The following is a 16,622-nucleotide window of genomic DNA, read 5'->3' as shown; positions in this document are numbered from 1 at the left end:
CACAATCCCACACAGCACATTAATTTCTGGCACAATAAGAGGAATACACACATGTTTTATGAAGTGTTGCTATCAACAACATTACATCCAAACACAGCTGTCCTTTTTGCAAATACTAAACTAAGCAAACTTTCTCTTCCTTGGTGATTTTGTAGCCTTTTAGTCCTTTACACAACCTTTAATTAAACCGTTTAGCAGTGAGACAAAGAATATTTGAGCATGTTTGCAAAAACAAACACAAAATGTTCTAATTACTGTTTACCTGATGTCCACTTGAGTATATCAGCAGCTGTGTATGTATGATTTGAAAATGCACCCTAGGCATTTTGTAAGTGTTTTTCCCTTTAACCTACATTTAGCAGAACAATAAACTGAAGTACAAACAATAATATGATTCATTTCTTATCTATTGATCTGCTGTGTTACTCTGGGGGATTTGCACCCTCCCGCAAGCCAGGTTCATCCACCCTAATGCAATACCGGGTTACCATAAAATATTAGTTGGACTTTTTAGTGACACCCATCTTGAAAGATGTTTTTACTTGCATTTCAACTGAGTTTGAGGTTTGGAGAAAATTTCTCACCAAACATGACGGAGGCATAACAAAGAAATAGGCGTATAATTAAATGTTGTTAAGTGATATCACCAACCTTTATTGAAGCAGAGGTTAGCCAACGGTGATGTGTGCTTGTAGTTATGAGTCAGGAGAATGCCACGGGCTGTTCTGTTGCTTTTACTTGTTTTCAGTGTATGACGTGATACCAGCATTAGAGTGAAAGTTGGGCCCCACACACACACACACACACACACACACACACACACACACAAACACACACGGGTGATGTCCCTACTGACAACACTACTGTTGGCAAGGATGCTGAGATTTACAACTTTGCTGGTTTATGATTGACGTTTAATGCAGGAGTGTGAATGCTAGAATGTTTGATGAATATAATTACAATTAATAGCCTTTTTTGTCTGTCTTTCTCTCAGCTCTCCCAGGAAGAACACACAAAAATGTCAGAACGGAGGGGTCAGAAGAAGTCAATCTTTCTGTCCTCATTATTAGTAAGTTTTCCTCTCATGCCTTGTGTTTATTTTGCCTTACTTTGATCAGATTTCTCCTTTACCTATCTTGAGACATCACTTTCTCTCCCTGTCCACCCCTTCCCTTCGGCCTCCTATTTTCTTCTGCTCGCTTTTTTTACATATTGGTCCAGCAGTATGGATCACAGCCAAAATCGACTCCACACTTGACACTGCAAAACACAGTGGTATTATGGGCCAGAAGCTTGCATAACTCTTCAGCACTTGGACCAATTAGTGAACCTTAGAGCCTTTCAGAGAACAAATATCTTTATAATCTGGCTGTTTTGATGTCAAAGCCTTCTGGAAGCTTTCTGACACACTTTAGCTTCAAAAAAAACAAAATAGCTAGGCAGACAACAATTGGAATCCAGAACCCCCGGGAGATGTGATGATAGCTACTACTATAAAGTCTATGGCAACAAGGGAGTAACTTGAGATTCTAAATGAGTTCAAATATCTTGGGCTCACTTTGGACTCTATTTTAACCTTTAAAAATCATGCTAAAAAGTTATCCAGCATTGTAAAATTTAACATGCAGAATTTTAAGTAAATTACATCGTTCCTGAAGGTCTAGTATGTTCCTACACTTTATGATTTTTTGTTTTTCACATATTGAGTATCGTTTCACCATATGGTCATTAGCAGGTGAAACAACACTTGATTCAATAGAATAATTAATCAAAAAAGCCATTAAAATTCTTGATTAAAAAGACATTTTTATTTCATCATTGTAACATTGAAAAAAAAAGTTTCTGAGTTTTGATTATTTAAAAAAAATATATATATCAAGTATATCTGGGCCACCACTAGAGGGGACTGTGAGGTGCCTCAGGTGCACATTTGGAACTAACGGGAACTAAAAATTTGAATAGCCTACTACTGGCAACTACTTATCTACTTACCTCACATATAAGGCTCATCTTAAACAACGACCTGTCCTGGGACTCCAGATGTAAATTAGCAGTTTTGTTATAATCTGGCATATTTTTGGCATATTGATGTCTGTTAACGTGTGTTGTCCCGGTTAAATGAATAAATAAAGATAGAAAGACAATAAACAGCCAGTGACCTTTAATATTACTTGCAGAAAATGATTGCTTTCAGTGAGTCTACGCTATCTCTAGAATGAATGATTTCAAGAAAGAAGATGCTTTTGTTATTAGTTGCAAACTAAGTATGTGGAGATACCAAATTTACCCTTGAAGTTTAGTTTACTCATCATAGGAAGTGCTACTTAGCTTGTGAACTGCTGCAAGCTGTTCTGGAGGAGCTTTCCTAACTCTGATAAGGATTAGGATGATTGCTTTCTAGCAGTATGTCTGTGTTAAATAATGGAGACACTGAAATCTGAGAAGTTGGCCCTTTGGGGACAAAATTTACCTAAAGAAAAAAGTACTTTTGGAACCATAGGGACAAATTAAAAAAAAAAATGTCTCTAATAACCCAAAACTAATATTCATCACTTACATGAGTTAGTGTTTTCTCTTAAGAGAGATTGTGAGTATTGATCCAGAAACCTTGATTCACTGTGGAGACAGCATTAGATAATTTTGAACTGTATGTAGATGGTACAGTGGTAGTTAAAGTGGCATATATAGGCTAAGCTAAGGGTTTGATCCTGGTTTAAATCACAGATTGTCCTGCATGAGATAATACATGCCTTGAAACACACTGACAGTGTAGATGTATATTTATTCAAACAGTGCCTTATGATGCCATGAGGTGGTTATTAGGGAGAAGAGAGGGAGTGGGAGATGTTATTAAACAACAGAGAGAAGATGGAGAGACTTAGTCATGCACTCATTAACTTTCACTCCATCTTTGTCTGGGCTGCCAATGAATTTTAAAAGTCAGTTAGTTTGTTTGGAAAAGGACAAAGTATGCTGGTAAAGCTATAAATGCCAGCTGCTACTAATTACAGTGACACGCCACACAAACAGATAAGCTGCACAGTCATGTTTTCATAATTCAGAGGCCATTATATTGACTTACATTCATTTCCAAATCCTAACTAAAACCACAGCTTTCTGTAATCTGACCCTAACTTTCACCTGAAATGTCTAAAGCAGGTCTTCACCTCATACTTCAGTGATTGAGATTAATGAGTTACTGTATAGCTATTTGTGTCCAAACAATGTGAGTAATACAACCACAAATACACAAACACACACAAGAAAATAACATGACTCATGCAAACTCTTAACATGCACACAGCTAACAATGGTCTCCTTCTGAGTTATCACAGACAAAGACATCAGGATATGATGTTTGTTTTATTTGCTGCTTGTTTATTTTTAGATAAAATTATGATGCTGATTCACAGACAGTTAGTTTTACTTATAGACTATGTGGTGGCTGTAGTCTCTATAATATTAGCCATTTATTTGTGGCCCTGTGGAGACACCAAGGTCACTCTATGCTCATATAGCAACCACATCCTAAAGCTGCCCTGTTTTATTGTGTATATCTATATGGGACCATTGTTTGTAAAATTAATATCATATTCTATTAAAAAAAGGCTTAACACTAGTGATTTAGACTTAAGGGCAATTAGAAAATATATGCAGTAGGTAGTTTTACTGAATACATCAAGTAACATCCACTGAAGCCACTTCACTGAATCTATGCTGTTATCTCGTAATAATTCTGAGCAGTTTGGTGTTATAAAGTTAGAAAAATATAGCTGACACATCAGAAAGCCAATCTTTAAATAGTCTACATGCATTTCACGTGTTGGATGTGATGCAGTATTTATTCCATACATACTAGTTATTACACAAGATGGGAAAACCTTGATTTAATATCAACTAAATATGCAGTTACAATTAATCGTTGTCCGTCCTATAGGCATTCCCAAATAAATGCACCAATGAGAACATAATAATAATGAATCAGTGTATCTGAGCTACAGCAGTATCCATACCCAAAATAGCTTCGTCTGAACAAAATTTGTTTATCAGTGGTGTTTTTTAAGCATTAATTATTTCCATTTCATAGGTGTTAGATTTAGAGCCCAGTTACAATACGGCAGATACGGCCGGATAAGCTAGTTGTGTGTTGGCAAGAGGGAACTTGCAGAGTGCCCTCTAGTGGACAAACTATGCAACATCAACACTCATAACATGGTTGATGAGTGTTTCTCACATCTCTTTGTTGGAAATTATAAATGCTGGTGCTGATAGATCAACAAATAGCTAATATTGACCTATTGATGAATCCCTTTGGCTCTAGTTAGATTAGATCTGAATCTGTTAAGAAATCCCCATGGACGTGCCTTTGAATCAGGCATTTAATTCTCAATTCCAGCATTAGAGGGGGTCTGTCAGTTTCAAAGATGTCTTGCACAGGGAGTCTGTCAGCAGTAGTGTGAACCTGTGATTGCATTAGTATGAATCTGTCATTTCTGTTTTTAAGTTATCATAATTTGTTTTGTCCTTATTTTGTCTGATCTTGACTCGCTTTTTCTGTCTTTCTCTCCCTCCAGGTGTGTTGTGTGTTTGCTAGTGCAGAACATAACATCTGTGGAGAGAATGAGTTCTTCAACCAGACCAGTAACAGCTGCCAGGCCTGCCCTCAGTGCCAGCCAGGACAAGAGCCATCTATGGTGAGAATGCATGCACACACTCATTTAGTTCATAATCGTGCGCGGCTGTAAATAAGTTTTTACGTATGACATAAACCAAGTCATCTGTTGCAATGAACTGAAAAAGTTGGTAAAGGAAGTGCAGTAGCAAATCGGCTTCAAATTAAGACCATCCAAAAACTGATAAATATAACTAAAAACTGACTTTTTGAACGTAGGAGTCATTTTTCCTTAGACCACCCACAATCCAACGTACAGACACATGCAAATATATAGCATGCACACATAGCTGCACAGTGAAGGGTGCCTTAATTTAAATGAGCAATTTCTTTATGGTTTATTGCTATCATTGACTTCAACGTGAAGGCATGCATTACAGTGGATGACTTGCAGTAGTCACATAGTGATTTAGCCCCCGTCAGTCTGCCAACATCCAAAGCAAACAAAGCGCAGGTAAATGCTTCAGTGGGCACCTGGGGGTGCCACACCCGCTTGAGAGAGACAGCTGCACTCAAGGGTGAACAAAATGAATTACAAGGTGTCTTCACGCATGCTCTGCATTTCTGAACTTTTCTCAGCATTACTGGTGGAGCGGCGCGTGAGAATGCAAATGTCCTACATAGCCAGAGCAGAACATTGTATGGTCTTTACCCTGCCAGCTCCATAACACAGTGTGACTGTTCCCATGTCAAACCAGAGCAAGTAAATATCCAGAAAATTCCCAATGACTACGTCATGAACATTGCCTCTTGCACACTCAACACAGGCAGCACCCTCAACTTAAGTGGAGACTTTCGTGTAGTGAGACTACATTGTTGTGCGCTACATGTAAGAAACAATGTTCATTTTTTTTTCAACATTGTCTGGAGTTCATGTGCAAAAACAGGTATGCTGCGGACTTTTGATATTTTCAGTATTCCCTTTATACTTACACTATATATGTATATACATGTGTTGATTCAGTCAAGGTTAGATTCTCTGGGCTCATTAAACTACATAAATAATGCATAAACTGTTGGATCAAACTATAATAACGCAGAGAAATCATCACAATAACTCAGCCAACTACCTATTTAAAGATGATGTCCTTTTAAGTGGCTACGACTCAGGAACTGATCGGAATGTCGGTCATTTGATACTGACTCCTCTAGTCTACATGTCAAAGTATCCTTCTTATCCTTCTCCTGCATCTTTCTTAAAACTGACAGACAAAATTGTTCTGAGTTCATTGTTCCGCTGCCACCATGCACGACATCATCAATGAAGATTATTGAGCCTGTCCCAGTAGAAGCCATGCAAGCCAAAGCCATGACATTACCTCCACTGTGTTTCATAGATGAGCTTGTATGTTTGGGATCATGAGCAGATCCTTTGTTTCTCCAAACTTTAGCACTTTCATTATATTGGTAAAGGTTAATCTTCAACTCATCAGACCATAAAACTTTGTCCCAGAATTTCTGAGGCTTGTCTCTGTATTTCTTGGCCTTCCAATATTTCTTGTTTAGCATCTTCTGGTGAAGCCTCTGTACTTTTGTTCATCAAGTCTTCTGTGGAGAGTAGATTGTGATACCTTCACTCCTGATTTCAGTTTGTTGCTGATTTCCCTAACAGTTGTTTTAGGGTGTTTCTTTACAGCACTTAAAATGATTCTGTCATTCCAAACAGTCATACTGGCTATGGCCAGTGTTTGTGCAAAGGCTCTGATTGATTTTCCATCTTCTCTCGGCTTCACAGTTGTTTGTTTTTCACAAATAGACAGCTCTCTGGTTTTCATGTTGGTTACTCCTCTAACTATAAATGCACAGTCTGCACAAGCCAAACCCAAATCTGAAACCGAGTGTAGACATTTAGCACTGTTTGTTTGAATGACCAATGTAACAGGACATACCTGGGCAACAAAACACACCTGTCAGTCACGCTCACAAGTAAAATGGGTGGGTTCAGACAAAAGGTGCTATCTTCTGAAATGTGTGTCAGATCCAGATGTAAATACAAAATAAGCTGAGGTGTTTATTTTTTGTCTCATGTTAATTTTTTGATGTCAAACCCAAATGTTTTTGATCTGGCACTGGGACTGGCCTCACTGTTCCAATACTTTTGGGGGGGAGGATATACTCTGAATATGAATTGTATATGTGTGTGTGATTTCTGTGTAGAGTTTATAGTTCATTTTACATTGTTGTGAGTAATTTAATTTAAAATAGAAAAATGACAATGAATTATCAACAGGAATTGTTTATACCTGAGTACCAAATTTGATCACGGCAGATGAAAAATTTAGCGTGCTATAAATTAAATAAAGTTTAATCAATTTTGGTTCAAAACTTTTTGAGTTATATTGCTAACAGACAGACAAACAAACCAACAGGAGCAAAAACAACCTCCAACCAACTATCGGTGAGCGAGGTAATAATAACAAATTATATTAAAATAGATAGGCATTTTATCAAAAACAAAAAACATGGCACACTGTCTTGTCTCATATATTATGCTGCTGAAAATACCTGAATACATAAAATCGATTTGACTGACAGTGTCCTCAGGTTCTAATTTTGACTGGTGCACTGGAGTTTCTGACATCACTGTTTTTTCCAGTTGAATGCCATCCACCTCAAACCAGGCATGATGAACGGACAAACCACCCGGCAGTGTGCAGGTTCCCTCGGCACTATGGAGTGCTTCACTCTAACTGCTCTCTTAGCAGTTTTTAACCACAGCAGCTTATTAAAAGACATAAAAACCACTCTACACTCCCGGCTCAGCACTGGGCAGGCAAAGTTAGCTGCAGCATTGTAGTGCATTCAGTATTTAAAAAGCATGACCCAGAAAGGAGCAAATATTACAAATATTTTAATGTTCATGGTTTGTTTCAGTGCCCCAAGGCTGACGAAATACACGTTATTACACTTTTGCATGGGAATAATCACAGCACACTGAAGTTTAGTTCCTTTATTCCTCGTGTTCTTTACCTCCTCATGCTATTTGCCATACTCACAAATATTTGTATGCTTTTTTTCTAGCATGGTTAGCAGCTTAAGCACTGAGATGAAAGGTGTCTTTGCACTTTCGCCCGCCATTCTGATCCTCTTGGTGCCACATATTTCTCCTGTTTCTGTGACATGTTTCTTGTGCATATTTGTGTGTTTTAACACAATCTTAATCACAGGATAACCATAAGGTTCTCGCTCAAAACAGACTCCAGAAAGCACATGCCCATGCTCACCCATCTCTTTCAGTGCACATCTTGTATGCAGATTTTCACACTAGTTTCCAGGTCACTTTTACATTTTGATGGAACTATTGGTGTGGGAGGAAACATTAAAGAAGCGAAGAAGTATAGCAGTTTCAGCTTGGCTCAGTATTGCGATTATGTTCTCTTTTATGCTCGGGGTTTGATGCATAATATGTACTGCAAGTTTGATGTCATCACCTTTATTTCCTTTCCCCATCGGGTTTTATAACAAAACTATAAATACCTAAGTTTCATTCACCTCCAAGATTCAAAAAGGCATCCATTTGCTTTGAGTCAGTGAGCACAAACAGAGTCACTGTAATCCGGTGTATAAATGATCCTACAAGAGCTTTAACTCAACGCGACAAGATCCTGCTGATAACCCAGCACAGTTTTATATCAAACAATCACACTGAGACTCTTCCTTCAAAAAAGAAGGAAGAGAATATTAGATTTCTTTAAGAGTCAGCCTGCTGTAGCCCAAAGCTAGGGAGCACAGGCTTTTTTTTTTAATAGACAGATGAAAGTGGGAGGGAAATGAAAGATGAAAGAAGCGAAAAAGGGAAAGAGGTTGATGTGTTTTTACATGTGTGTGTTTGTGTGTGGCCTGTTTGGCTGAGAGGAATTGAGAGGAATTACCATGTGGCGATGGGAGGAGATGGGATGCTTAAAAACAGACCCGGTCATGGAACGACATGTACTGCACTTCTCCAGCCACACACAAATCTGACGTGCGAATTATTAGATTTCCCTCTTGTCATTTCATAAGTAATGTCAGATTTGCTAAGGACAGTAATAGAAACAGATGTGCGTTTTTAAACGTGTGTGTCCATGTCACAGTTGTGATCGCTGTGATCAATGATCTGAAAAGCCCTAATTTTTTTGTGTTTGTGTGCTTTGTAGACCTGTAGTTATGGTGTGAAGGATGAGGACTTTACCTGCGTGCCATGCCCGCAAGGAAAATACTCCAAAGGGAAGTATGAGATCTGCAGACGTCACAAAGACTGCCATGCCCTTTACAAGGCCACCGTTCGCGTACCAGGAACCCCAGAAAGCGACGCAGAGTGTGGACCCTGTTTACCTGGGTACAGCACACTGACACACAAAGGCAACAGCCATTTACCACACAATGCAGGGCATCCCTGATAAATATGCTGAGATAATTTAGTGATTTACAGGTCATTTATGGTCAGGTTCACACATCTGTTAGTCACTTTGCATTACAATAATCAGACATTGTGTTAAAAAAAAAGCCTTTTTATTTTTTTCCCCAGTAACCAGTTGACTATACTCTTTTTGCTTCTGTCAAACTACTGTGACTGTGAATAGAATTATTTAAAAATATTTACAAAACCAAAGACCAGCAGAAAATCTAATATTTCCTCTGTTAACTCGGCTTCACCTATTTTCTCAGTGATCTTTCCTTAAATGCATACACGCTTAGGACCGTGCAAACATGCAAGTGACACGCAGACTGTCTGACTTTTTTCTGGTGCGTCTTGTCGATATGTGTCACATGAAAACAGGTGTTTAAGCCTTAAACATCTGGCACAGTGTTGCATTTCAAAATATCAGGAAGTTTTTTCGCCTCCGTGTTTAGCTGCTTAGTTAAGTTCTACCTTTTTCTGCTGCATTACTGCATTTCTTGGCACACTAGTGCTGCCTATAGGTCACTGAACTGTAAAGCCAGTGGTATGACACTGTACCAAATCACCTTTACGTGCAGTCACAAGAAGTAGACAAAATGGATCTAATTGCTTTGTAGCACTCTATAAAGTACCTTTAAAAGCAGTTTGATGTGACCCTTTGATACATACAGTAAAACTCGCATGCAGTGTCATGCAAAGAAAAGTACAAAGAAAAGTACTTCTAGAAATAAAAGTATATAATATTTATAAAGTCACTTTTTTTTTTACCAGTTAAAGATTATAAAACAGGATGTTCTACTGAACAGAGCGCTTTATTCTGATCAAAGCAGGAGACATGCTTATTTTACTTGGCAAGATCAACATTTCCCACTTGAGCCATTCAGGTTAATTTTACACACTGCAGCTATACACTGCTGACTCCTGAAAAACTTACAGTGGTAGTTTAGCATTTTTGATATGCATTACACTTTTTGAGATGAACAACTTTGTTAGGAATGCCAATTAATTCTGCCAAAGACGGATATTTATGACAACTCATCTTTGTGCATATACACACAGCTGATTACATCCTAAATGGATGTTCTGCTCAAGCAAAGATTTACTGTATAGCGTGCATTTTTAATATGACTTGTGCACGGATGCATACACTTTGCGTTATTTAGCATGTGAATAGGCTGCTTTGTTCCATTCAGTTTCACACATCCTCTCACTTTGTGCGCACACACACACACACACACACACACACACACACACACACACACTAAATCTTGCGCTTCACAATTTGCACATGGCAGCTGTCTTTGCAGCCCCATGCCACATAAATATTAAGTCAATAAGGGACTTTTAAATGTTCCCAGACCTTCCTCTCCTCCCTCCTCCTCCTCTTCATTATTTGCCCTTTGCATCATCCATCATGTTGTGTCATGTTGGGTTTTTTTTTTCAGTTCAATCATATTTCATTGGATATGTTTGATTAAATATGGGCAATATATAATATAGTAGGTGAGAGATTCACGATTAGGGGATTTTTAAGAAACCTCCCACTCTATAACAGGGAGTTTAATGCTGAAATCACCTCCTCCTCTCATCAGTCTGGATGATGTCCTGCTGTCTTTTGCTTTTAATTAGTGTGATTTTTTTTGGTTTGTTTTTTATAGGAGTGAGCATGCAAACATTGCATTCATTCGTGTCTGTGCTGCATATGCTGTATTTCTATAAACTGCAGTTTAAGCCTGTACCTGAAGAGAAGAAAAGACCTGCAAGAAAATGAGTCATTTGTGGTGTTTTCCTAGTTATGTCATTATAACAATTAATCCTTTTTTAAAGTTCTTAAAAATAACATTTTTAAAATATAAGTAATATCAGCTGAGTTAATTTGTGCATATTTTTCAAGTGTGCTGAGAAGATTTTTAATATATAAAATTATGCATCAAGTTCATTATTGACTGACAAGTAGTAGTAGTAGTAGTAGTAGTAGTTGTACTAGTAGTAGTAGTAGTAGTAGTAGTAGTTGTACTAGTAGTAGTAGTAGTAGTAGTATGCTGTCACAGTGATATTTAAAGTCCATTATGTATATCAGATCAGATGTTTCCTCTTAAGTCTGTCCACCAAATTCCTCATATATTGTATGTGTTCTGACTAGAACACATACAGTTATCTGCAGTTATGTGCATTTATTCAGATATTGTACTCATGCCCTCAAACATAAATGATTTACTACCTTCCTCTCTCCTTTCCTCTCACTGATGCTTCATAACTCAGGGTGATATCTGTACCAAGCCATACTTCATGCCCCGAAGGCATCAATTATGTACATATCTTTGCAGATTCAAACTTTTAACCTTTGCTGCATCCTCATACTTATAGACTGTGTTGAACTCATAAGCGTCTTGAAGCCCGGTTGTGTTTTAAAGTCTTATCTTTTAGATTTGCTTCCTCTATTCTGTTTTTCTCTCGTTACCTTTGTTAAAACTCTTTACTTTGTGTGTTTCCAGGTATTACATGTTGGAAAACAGACCAAGAAACCCCTATGGGATGATTTGCCATTCCTGCCACAATGCACCACGCAATACCAAAGAATGTAAGTTTTTTTTATTTAGTCAGACTTTTTAATTTAGTTATTTATTTATTTTTTTTACTATTCTCTGGTTTAAGCTACCAAACATTAAAGATTTCTTCCTAAATGAAACAAAGTACGCGGGAACAGTGGAAAAGCAGATGTCTGTTTAAAGCCTGCGGTCTGTTTAAGGAAACAATTAAAGGTCAGAGGTTGTGCTGAGTTCTGCCAGACTCTCTGATGGATACAAGGAAGTTGTGCACCCACTCCCCTCCCCTCCTTGGATTACAGCTTCTCTGGCATCACAGGGCTGTTTGGCTGCTTATCAATAACATCACTGCCTCACTGGTTATTCTACTTACCTGACACTAGATGCTGTGTGTGTGTGTGTGTGTGTGTGTGTGTGTGTGTGTGTGTGTGTGTGTGTGTGTGTGTGTGTGTGTGTGTGTGTGTGTGTGTGTGTGTGTGTGTGTGTGTGTGTGCGCAAACTGTTGCTGCAATCATAGACATTTCTTGAGCAACACAGTGAATAAATCTTGTCCAGTCACATCTTCTAGTTTGTTTGACCTTCCTGCAAGTTGAGGCCGAGTTGCTGTTTAGCGGATGTGTTATGTCATAAGATATGCAAGCAAGTTAATGGCTTTTTTTATTGTACAATTGCCTTAGAGTCTCTTCTGGGTTGTTTTGCTTTTTCTTTAAACTTCCAGTAGTGCCAGTAATTGAGATGTTGAATGTTTCCATTGATGAGCAGAACTGATGACTTTTACTGTTCTGCTTTGCCCTCCGTAGGGTTTGTTCAGATGTGACAAACGGGAACATCAGCAGGATCTGAACTGTGTTTTTGACCCTGGCTGATACATCCTGCTAAGCAAATGATACTCATTGTCCCTTAACTGCTCAAAATCCCCCTTTGAGCCGGAAACTATTTTTATTGTGTAATATTTAATGAGTGTGTTTTGAAAGATTAAAACCCCCAAAAGCAGCCTGGGCCTGCAGAGGAGAGGGTATGAAGTGTGTGTGTATCTCTGTGTGTGAGGGTAAGCACTTGATTTTCAACAGAATTGTCTCTTCCAGACATAAAAATGAGTGTTGCAAATAAATGCAAATAGACAGAGCGATGTGTCTTTTTTTATGCAAAAACATAAATAAAAAATACAAGGTCAATTTTATTCAACTCAGGGGATAAGTTAAAGCACGGCCAAAGGAAGAACTCCTTAAATTTTGATGCAGATTTTATATTTCAAGACAAGACATTGGCCCTGGCAGACAATACATCTACCAAGTGCAATTCTACTTTAAAGATTTTAACCAATACTTTTAGATATGCTTCGGCTGCCAAATTAGTTTAAAAAATGACAACAGGACACAACATAAAATGCAGAATTTCTTTTTGTACTAGGGTATTTCTTGTGCGTATAACAAAATAAATCATAAACCTGACATGGATATAATTATTTTCAATATCAGTGTCCGATTATCAAATCATTTATTTCAGGCTGTTAATGCTTCCTGAAGATAAAAGATAAAATCACACTTGTGTTATTCTCTATTTTCCCTATCTTTTAAATCAGGCACATTTTAATTACAATCCTTTGAATAAGGTCTTCAAAATAATGTACCCCCAACAGTAAATAAAAAGCTGGGAGTTCTACTTGCTTAAAGTGAAGGCAGGCTGACACTTGCCATGTAATCTGTAAATTACCCTGGCTCCTGCCTCGCTCTGTGTGTGTGTGTGATAATTAAAACTTTGGCGGGTATCAGAAAAAAAGAAAGATGATTAGCATGTTTGTGCTTGTGCTGATGCTACCCTTTGGCAGGCTGCTGATGAGTATGTAGACGTTGCTCAATTTCGGCTGTCACCTTTTGATTCTTGTTAGGTTTTGGTGCCGTTTTCCAAGTGAGCATAAACGCAGTTAAAAAGATGGTATTTCAACAGAGATCGTAAACTGTTTGCCAGCTCTGCTGAGAGAGGTGTCACCTCAAACACTTCTGGGTACACTTCTGCTCTGCTCAGTTTGTTAGGACCCAAGCAGTCAGATTGCCCAGCAGAATGATCATTTTTGCAGCCTGTCTTCAGACTGTGAGATATGATTCAGACATTAAACCACGAGACGCTAAAGAATTCCAGTTCAGGCTCATGTCCTTATCCTGAGAGTCTAAACACATACCTCACCCTAATGACTTTAGCCACAGAGTGCTGTCATCTGTGTGTGTGTGTGTGTGTGTGTGTGTGTATGTGTGCTTGTGCAGTGACATGAGGCTTTGAGATCACAGGAAGTGGCAAGGCAAATGCCAATGAGATCTACAGTATATCAGCTCAGTGAAATGAAAGACTGATTAAAAGAGTTGATTTATGAGCTGCCAGGAGTTTACAGCTCCATTAGGAAAGAGGAAAAACAGTTGATGGATAACCTAGAACGAGACACACAGAGAGCCCGAGAAAAGGGGAGGACTGGAAGCAATAGATAGGAAACAGAGGGAAATCTGGACAGAGAGTCACTGCTTTGTGTCCACCCTGCCCAATATAACAGTTTGTTTACTGTAGCACGAGAAGGCCTGAGAGAAATAAAGTTTTACTGCTGTTAGCACGGATGATTTTCTTTTGTGAAATGTTAGTGTTTGCAAAATGATCCAACGCATTGCTTTTGGGGTCAATAAAATGCGAGGCCAAAGCTAACATGCTGCCAGCAGTGAATGATGGGATGCAAACTTTGCCAATAACAAATGTCCAAATTGTGAAGCATTTGGCGTACCTCCCTCTTGGAGCAATCTGAAATATTTTCAGATTTATAGAGGAAAATGCCGTGCTCACCAGTTAGACATTTAGGGTTAAACATTTCTTTGCTTGCTCCTCACTATTTAAACGAGACAATTGCTTTCACTATCAGTTATGTTAACATTAGCAGAAAGTCTGGAAACAGCCATCCACATGCACTTCTAGAGCCCACTCATTTGTAAGGTGTATGAAGGCTGCTGCTGTTGCCTGCAGATTCATCCCATCTATCTCTGCTCTCTTCTTTCTCTTCTCTTTCCCCTCACCCCCAACCGGTCAAAGAGGATAGCTGCCCCTCTCTAGGTCTTTCCTTCCCACCATCGCCAAGTGCTTGCTCACAATCATTTGATCATTTGTTTGCGTTTTCTGTCTAATACCATGCAGATTTTACCTTACGGTATAAAGTGTGTTGAGGCAGCTGTTGCTGTGATTTGACACTATCTAAATTGTTGAGTTTTCACTGAATGTTTAAAGTAACATGTTTACTGGGTCAGACGTGTGTTGAAATGTGTAGCAATACAAGTAAACTACAAACCAACCATAAATGGGAACGTGTTTGTTATCCCTCAGATGTTAGTATCCACTGTTAATGAACTACACTGAAGTACGACCCTCACTCTCTTTGTCTCTCTCCGTGTGTGTTTGTGTTTTACAGGCATGCAAACCAACAAGCCCAAAGAAAAAACAATATTTAACAGTGGTAGCACAACTGTGTTCCCCTCTCTAATTAAAGGTATACACACATACACGCAAACAGAAGTATCCAGACCGACTTCTTCTTCTGTCTCCATCAATCATCCATTCCTTATCTTTCTTTTTGTCAGTTATCATAGCACATAACTTTCCATCATTGCCTTCATTTTTTTAGATTCCCCTGGACAGGGTCACCTCGCAACAGCTCTCATCATCGCCATGTCAACCATTTTCATCATGGCTATCGCCATTGTTCTCATCATCATGTTTTACATCCTGAAGGCCAAACCGAACGGCCAGGGTGAGACATATAAACAAACACGCACACGCACATACACACACACACACACACGCAAAATTTCATCTTAAGAGTTGGCATTCTTGTTTTATGATGTTTATAATGAGCGCATGTTTTTGGGCAGCATGCTGCTCTGGACAAGTTGTGAAAGCGGTGGAGGCTCAGACCAACAAACAGGAAGACAAGAAAGACGTCCCTGGTGAGACAGGATACACACACTCTACAATTAATGACACAAACACTGTTATTACTGTTCGTGATTTTTTTTTTTCCCCCCACTATCATAATTAGGAGTCTTTGGTAGTAAAAAACAATTAATTTGTTTACATGCGTGCTAGTATCCTCCTTATGAACCTTATCATGGTTTTGATTATACTTTGTGATGTTTATGGGAAATATGAGTAATATACTTGCATACACAATTGTAACATTTTCCACATTTTTGGCCACATATGTAGATGCTGACACACTTTTGACCTGATCTAGCGTATTCTCTCTCTCTCTCTCTCTTTTCTTTTTAATTGGATAATGGCTTCGATTGAAAACAAGTCAAACAAGTTGACATTTTAAGGCATAAAAACACAAATACAATACATGTGTTCGATGCATGTGTTTAATAGCGGGGATAGTAGAAACCCAGCGAGGAACTCTCCACTTCAAGTGAAGCATATGTACCACAAATTTGGCTTTCAACTCTAAGGCCACGCATTAAAATTGGTGCTTTTTTCCCCCTCTCTTTTTTTTTGCTTAAAACCAAGGTCAGCAGTGCTGGAGAATAAAACTAGCTGTAGTTACTGCATAGTTACTGATATCAGTCAGAGAGCTTAGTTAACAGATGCAATTAAGCTAATGTATCATAAGATATTTCTTCCAGAATTTAAAAAAATTACAAGAGGATAGTTTCTTATGTCCTGGTATAACAAACAAAGGGCAGAAACAAAATAACTACGAGCATACATTTACTTTGGGACATTAGAGGTTGTTTATGTGCCGACCATCTGTTTTTCTGTTCTGACTCTCTCTGTGTTTTCATATCTGTAAAAGTAAACAGGCCGACAGTCACTAACTGATCATTACCATGCTTCCATAAACTCCTCTCGCATGTTGCAGGTTTTCAAAAGCATAGCTGACAAAATATATACTTGATAAATGACGCCGCTTGATAAATGACAAAAACTACATGATTATAGAAACAAGAGCAACTGTAATAAAAAAATTGCTTCAGTCACACAAATATGCTCAGCGGTC

The 16,622-nt window shown here is 38.4% G+C and overlaps 1 protein-coding gene across 1 annotated transcript in view; it reads left to right on the top strand.

Annotated features, from left to right (window-relative positions):
* The window catches only part of edar (ectodysplasin A receptor), a 40,278-nt gene that overhangs the window by 17,814 nt on the left and 5,842 nt on the right, over nucleotides 1-16,622 (top strand). The window contains exons 5-11 of the mRNA XM_030757580.1: nucleotides 995-1,069; nucleotides 4,575-4,694; nucleotides 8,809-8,990; nucleotides 11,549-11,634; nucleotides 15,039-15,116; nucleotides 15,252-15,377; nucleotides 15,499-15,573. Coding sequence (XP_030613440.1) covers nucleotides 1,019-1,069; nucleotides 4,575-4,694; nucleotides 8,809-8,990; nucleotides 11,549-11,634; nucleotides 15,039-15,116; nucleotides 15,252-15,377; nucleotides 15,499-15,573 — 718 coding nt within the window. The 5' untranslated portion in view covers nucleotides 995-1,018. The remainder of the gene's footprint in view (nucleotides 1-994; nucleotides 1,070-4,574; nucleotides 4,695-8,808; nucleotides 8,991-11,548; nucleotides 11,635-15,038; nucleotides 15,117-15,251; nucleotides 15,378-15,498; nucleotides 15,574-16,622) is intronic.

Source organism: Archocentrus centrarchus, chromosome 21 (genome assembly GCF_007364275.1).
Source record: "Archocentrus centrarchus isolate MPI-CPG fArcCen1 chromosome 21, fArcCen1, whole genome shotgun sequence".
Lineage (NCBI taxonomy): Eukaryota > Metazoa > Chordata > Actinopteri > Cichliformes > Cichlidae > Archocentrus > Archocentrus centrarchus.
This window is presented reverse-complemented; position numbering and strand designations above follow the sequence as displayed.